The 7002-nt window shown below is 34.5% G+C and overlaps 1 protein-coding gene across 2 annotated transcripts in view; it reads left to right on the top strand.

Annotated features, from left to right (window-relative positions):
• The first annotated feature begins 2103 nt into the window (after positions 1 to 2103).
• The window catches only part of LOC127415428 (transmembrane protein 230-like), a 4983-nt gene continuing 84 nt past the window's right edge, over positions 2104 to 7002 (top strand). Inside the window, exons 1-4 of one of the 2 annotated variants that reach the window (XM_051654141.1) lie at positions 2104 to 2336; positions 2563 to 2667; positions 3152 to 3277; positions 6112 to 7002. The exon at positions 6112 to 7002 is cut by the window's right edge and continues 84 nt beyond it. In XM_051654141.1, coding sequence (XP_051510101.1) covers positions 2590 to 2667; positions 3152 to 3277; positions 6112 to 6252 — 345 coding nt within the window. In that variant the 5' untranslated portion in view covers positions 2104 to 2336; positions 2563 to 2589 and the 3' untranslated portion in view covers positions 6253 to 7002. Of the gene's footprint in view, positions 2343 to 2562; positions 2668 to 3151; positions 3278 to 6111 lie in introns of both variants that reach the window. The other variant, XM_051654140.1, reaches the window with a different exon arrangement.

Genomic DNA, 7002 nt, shown 5'->3' with positions numbered 1-7002 from the left:
TTTGGCAATTTGCATTCTTCGTACATTTTGCCACCTACTGGGCAGGGAAGATCATTTATAGTAAAAAAAGGACTTAAATATTTATCTGTTTCTCACCCACACCTTTAACATAGCTTCTGAAGACATGGATTAAACCACTGTCGTATGGATTACTTTTATGCTGCCTTTATATGGTTTTTGGACCTTCAACGTTTTGGACCCCATTCATTTGCATCGTATGGACCTACAAAGCTGAGATTTTCTTCTAAAAATCTTAATTTGTGTTCAGCAGAATAAAGAAAGTCATACACATCTGGGATGGCATGAGGGTGAGTAAATGATGAGAGAATTTTCATTTTTGGGTGAACTAACGCTTTAAGTATCCTTAAAGCTGGTCTCTTCTGCAGTAATTCTCTATTGGTTTTGCTTCAGGACCCAGGTTTTACTCTGGACATCAAGTGACCCAACAGAGTAGCAAAATTGAATTTCAACGGTTTCGTACTCTCAGGAGCCAATAATTCACTGCCCAAAACATAATGTGGTCAGCACAAGCTTATTCTTAATGCAAGTCAACTTGTATTTATTGAAGTCTGGGTAGTTTTATTAATGTTTTTTGAGGATGAGGGCAGATCACAAAACCCATCCATGTTGGAATCTGTCTAAATTGGTCAGATTCTACCAACTGACAGATGAATTTGCATCAAAATACAGTAGAGTTTGATTGGATGCACTGCCTTTGGCATCAACAACAATTAATATGGGAAGCATTTTCTCCATGCATGATTACATGGTTAGTTGCATTTTATTAGCATTATTTGCTGTCCGCAACCCTATCAGAACTACCCACCAGTTGAGAAGACAAATGGAAGATAAAGAGACGTAAAGAAAAGAATGGCATCTAACTGTCAATATCAGCAAGATAAATCAAATACTGTTTATTCTTTTATCCACCAGGGAACTAATTATTTCAGATTCTCTAATTAGAGGAGCTCATTAGATGGAGAGTGGTCACTATTTTGATTGTGTTGTTTACGGCAGGCTGCCTTTGAGTTTGGTGGGTCTTCAAAATTACCTTAACATGAGTCATTTCTCAACTTTTTCTCTCAATGCAAAACATCAGAGAACCAGGAAAAAAACATGCGTCTGCTGTTGCACAAATTATTTTTCAAGTTTGAGGAATTAAGTTTCTCTTGTATTTCGAAAGAATTCAGAGACATTACAAACTAAAAAGTATCATGGTAATCCCAATTTTTATTTTTTTATTTATTTATTTATTTTTGGATATTTTAGTTTTATGGTATTTTTTAAAGTATCCAAGTAACCATGGTTTTATATATAAAATTAATGTAATATTTATATTACTATAATATAATAATATTTGGACCACAGATGATATTTACGTTGTTAGAGGGGAATGAATACACTTTGCATAAGTGAAATATTAAGTCAACGTGAAATCAAAATGGACCCTAATTACTTTATTAATGCATATTATTGGTCTAATTGAATTATTCCAAATTAAAAAAAAAATTTTTTAACGTACATTAATGACTTATTCTCTGAGAAAGAATAATGTAGAGTCAGAGTGTTACAGTCGACTGCATTAGTCCCCAATCATTGCCCCTGTGCGATTTTTATTTAAGAAAATAGAATTTAGTTTGAGGCTTTCAAAGTCTCAAAACTTTAGACAGCAAGAAAAATATTGTACATTAAAAAAAGTATTTTATATCTTAATATCAGTTTGCTTTCACGTTTTTCGTGCTCCTGATATACCATATATAAGGCCTCCAGTTTTGATTTTCTGTACTTCACCAAATAATCTTTTAACTACATACATTATATATGTTTTATAAAACGTTCTTACTGTTTACTGATTCTACATGAATCATTCAGTACGAAGGACAGTTTGTAATTAAAGTTTTATTAAATTATCTAAAATAGATTTTCTCGTTTTTATTCAAGGGGTACTGTTTGTTTTCAATGATAAAGCGCCATCATGTGGTATTGTGTCGTTAACGTCATGCGCACTTATGGAATATACCCGGAAGACACCAGTAGAGTGCGCATGCGTGGTTTAATGTTAACCCGGAGGACACCAATAGGGGGCGCATGCGTGGTTTAAGGTTAACCCGGAAGACACCTTTATAGGGCGCATTAGTGGTTTTTATCCAGAAGTGTTAGGTTTGTAACAGTAATCTCGTGTGTCTGTCACAAGCTGATATAAAATGATATTTTCATTTAATTATAGTTTATAATGACCTCATTGCTTTAAAACAAAAACATATATTAATTTTCTTGTGACTGCTACTGGGAAAATCGTCATCAGTCTGTTTTGAAAGCTCAAGCTCAAGATCAAGGTTGAGGTAATATAGCGACCAAAACAAAACACAGTAAAAAAAAAAAAAATGATTATATCTTTTAAATATGTACATTTACATTAATGGGTCTGCATCTTATTTTAATAATGTATTACATAGATAACAGGTATCTACATACCCAGTAGAGTAACATGCCTGGTTATTGTTTGCATTGAACATGTTTATGTTTGTGATGGTGTTTGAAATGTATGTGCTTTTGAATCAGGTGAAGAAACTCGGAGACAGTGTGAAGATGCCAACTCGAAACACTGTCAACAGTGGAGTTAAATACTCCAAACTGGCCAGTGATGATGGATACATTGATCTCCAGGTGGGATAGAGAGAGTTTCCAATGCACTTGCATACATAAGTCAGTGTATTGTACTAAATAATAATCTTTTTCAGGTATCTGTATTGCCTGTCTGTCTGTTTTTACATTATATGCACATATCTACATTGTAGATGTCTATCTGCCTTTTTATTTGTATAAGTACAGTATGTATGCATGTGTCTGTGTGCCTGTGTATGTGTCTTTCTGTGTATTTGTCTATATACTGTATGTGTCTATGTAACTTACTTTCTACATATATGATGTATGTCTATTGTGTCTGTTACAGAGGTATATGTCATTTCTGTGGTGCATATAGTAATGTGCCTCTCTAAGCTTGCATGCATCCTTATATTATATTTCATAAAACATACAAATATAAAAATGTAGCACATCTAAATTATTGCTAAATTTAAACTTTTATTTAAACATTTTACTGTGATTATAATTTGAAAGGCTATATCATTGTGTCATTTTCTCTTCTCAGTTTAAGAAGAGCCCACCCAAAGTCCCTTACAAAGCCATCGCCCTGGCAACGGGTCTCTTCCTCATTGGCTCCATACTGATCATTTTCGGAGCGCTCCTGTTAGCAGGATACTTTGAAGTTAATGATGTGAGTGCTGTAACACATTACCATAGCTTTATGCTTTTCCTTTCATGTTTGACTGTGCCATTATTAACTTGTCATTCAGATACCCACAAAGGTTCTTCTGCATGTGTTAGTGTGTATTAATTTGATTTCATGTACCTCATAGTCATCAGAAGTATGTGCACCATAAATTAATTTTCCGTATGTTGTGCATCTTAAAGACCGACTTCCTTTCAAACACCCATCTGCAGTTCTGTACTTTTCAAAGTTCAAAGGTTTTGTATGGTCATGCAAAACCTGAACATATCAGGAATTTTAAAAATAGTTTTTTCCAGGTCTCGAAAAAGAGTAATACAATGCATAAAGAATTTAATACAATTCTAGAATAGTCATGGATATTTTTTACGGCGCCCCCTTAGAGGACAGGCGGGATTTTTAAAAAAACAGTTTTGCGTTTGTGTTCCCTCGCAATATGTTTTGCGTACCCTCGCAATAGTTTGTTCCAGGGTTCCCGCGAATCCTTAAATAGTCTTAAAATGTCTTAAATTCAGTTTCCCAAAATCTAAGGTCATAAAAAGTCTTAAATAATACAACAAAAGTCTTAATTATCATTTAAAGTATCATATTATCATAATACGTTTTGGGGCAGAAAGACAGTTGGTTTGTATGTGCGAGGAACAGCAGCCGGTGGAGTTTCTGGTGCCCCCCTAGGGTAAGATGGTGCCCCCGTTTGGAGTAGGTGCACTACGTAGACTGCATGATATGCATATAGGAAGCGGCAGTACTGGTCAGTAATACTACATTTAAGATGAATAATACCAAGAAGTTGACCATATTCAGATGGTCCCTTACCACATCCTTCACAGTTTTAGCAATAAATGCTTATGAAATTATTAATAATGAAAAGTGTATATCCTTTCTTATATGCTGAGAACTTTCCTGACCCATGACTTATAAAAAAATATAATCATTTTTATTTATTCGATTTTATTTATCTTCTTTATGTATACATCTGTGTTAGATTGCATGTATTTTTATGTTTCTTTGTTATTTACTTTATTTAAATTATTTGTTTTTTTCCTTCTTCAGCACTTCTTGTCTTCATGACTCAGTGGTTGTATTCATACATTGTTGGATCTGTGTAATTTTGTACATCTTATTGAACATTTATATTGAACCTCCTGTTTTTCAATTAAAAAATATGTGGACTTTTCAGATGATCCATTACCACACCCTCCACAGTATTAGCACGTTTCAGCAGAATGTATGTACTTTTCAGAAGACCCCTTACACACCATATAAAACATATCCAACTTATGTCATTGTTAAAGTAACGATCTGGAACGATTTCACCGTTACGCCATCTTTATCTAGTAATTGCAAACCACTGGAAAGTTCGTGAAAATGCATTCGTTAAAAAGTGTGAGAAGCAAATGGCAAAATCATCTTATTCCTCTAGTCTACCAGTAAGCTTTGCTGCTAAATGCATTAAAATGGTATTCATTCAGTCTACACAGCTGTTGATTTAGTAGCAGAATGCCATGAGATTATATACCTGCTGTGCACCTATAACACAAGGGTTACTCCCAGCAAGGTGTTCAGATTTACGAACCGTGCTCTTAAAGAACCCCTTTGTTTGCGGCCCGCCTCTTTTTCTGAGTAAGTCCTGATAATGGATGAAGTTCCCACAGTCATGAAAAACCTGGCTGTTGGGAAAATTCTCCCTGGAAATTCAGATGTCCTCTCAACGGAGCAAAACTGGTTCTGGCAGTCGTAACATTTACATTTATGCATTTAGCAGACGCTTTTAGCCAAAGCAACTTACAGTGCCCTTATTACGGGGACAATACCCCTGGAGCAACCTGGAATTAAGTGCCTTGCTCAAGGACACAATGGTGATGGCTGTGGGGATTGAACCAACAACTTTATGATTACCAGTTCACTGCTTTAATCCACTACACCACCAGCACTCCATAACCAAAGTAACGCTTTTCAATGAGCCTGAACAATCAATTATAGGTATTGCACTAATGCTTATTCTTAATAATAGTGCATTTTTGGACTATTTTGACATTATTGTTTTTATGTGAATACATAAAGGTACATTTCTAGTTTGTGACCCACATTTGGTTTTCGACCACTGAAAATGGGTCAAATTTTTATTTTTTTGGATGGAGCCACATTGAGAGCCCAATATCTCTGGGATTTAACAATATAGGGCTTTAAAAATGTTGATCCAAAAATGGAAGTTTGTTTTAAACCAGAATCTAAAAGGATATTAAGATATGTTTAACACTTCTGGAAATATAGGTACTCCAACTTTGGAAAACAACACAAAAAAATGCTTTTTTACAATGTTTGGACTCACACCATTGGCATATAATGCAACAAGGGGTGCTGAAGTCATCTAATTTTAGTAATATACCTACCTATCTCTGTGTAAAAATAAAATAATGATGCTGCCAACTTTCTAAGATTATTTTTTTATGTGTAGTTTTGCTCCAAAATTATAGGTGAAAATTGTCATTTTGACCCCCCTCTACAAAATAATGGATTACTCCGTAAATACTGATCCGTGGCATTTAATATTTTGGCTTTCATCAGTATTTATGTTTGTCTTTCACCAGTAAAAGAAAATAATTGTCTCTGCAGATTAAGTTGGCATAGAAGATTTTTATTATCCAAAAAAGTAGGTTTAGCAAGTTTATGTGCAAAATATATTAATCAGTAGATATCCAGTGGCCGTTTCTGAAGCACTCAGAAAATCACCTGTTTTTTTTTTTTAAACTGTTCCTTTCGTTAATGATCTGTAAATGTGTTAAACCCATCTGACATTTCCATCTCTCCTTCACTTACAGCATCGTGACCGCACCATTCCTGTCCTCATTATCGGGATCCTCGTTTTCCTCCCTGGTTTTTACCACCTGCGAATCGCCTACTACGCCTCCAAAGGTTACCGCGGTTATTCCTACGATGACATCCCTGACTTTGATGACTAAGCACACGGGGACGTCCTGTCAGCCTACTGATGTGAAAGAGATTTGAGTCTTCTTTGCATGCAGAGAGACACTGATATCTGCCGCATGTATGACAACACAGACTCATTTTGTTTTACATTTCATGTACTGGGAAAGTGGCTTGAATTCTTGAGCTAGTATAATTACTCAGGTGACGTGTTCAAAAGTGTTTTTAGGGATATTTCACCCAAAATGATAGCTTCAGTCAGCATGTATTTTTTGGGTGACCTAACCCTTTATTGCTGTGGTTTCTTCCGATCTGAAGCAGAGAGTAATTCTGTTCTTAATTACATGCAATGATTCCATGTTTAAATGTCATGTCACTGGATTTAACTTTTTTTATTATTATTATTATTATTATTATTATGTGAATTATTCCACTGCAAAGAATGATCTATGAAATTATTTTTAACCAATTTTTAGTTGTTTTCATGGTTGTACGGTTTTAGAAAACTTCAGAATTTATAAGTCTGAGGTTTAAAAAGAACCCTGAAAGTAAAATTACATTTACAGGAATGCTTCTTGTCAATTTGAGCCCACGTTTGGATTATAAGTGGATATGCACACAAAATATCAACATAACTGCATTAAAATTATTTTGTTTGGAAAAGCTTATTTTAAGACTAGAGCACAATTTGTTTTAGAGAGAATACATATTTATAGTTGAACTGAATAGTATGCTGGGTATATTTTTTATTAAGAATTTTGTATAAAAGTATACATCTTGTATAA

The sequence above is a fragment of the Myxocyprinus asiaticus genome, chromosome 24, assembly GCF_019703515.2.
Source record: "Myxocyprinus asiaticus isolate MX2 ecotype Aquarium Trade chromosome 24, UBuf_Myxa_2, whole genome shotgun sequence".
Taxonomy (NCBI): Eukaryota; Metazoa; Chordata; class Actinopteri; order Cypriniformes; family Catostomidae; genus Myxocyprinus; species Myxocyprinus asiaticus.
This window is presented reverse-complemented; position numbering and strand designations above follow the sequence as displayed.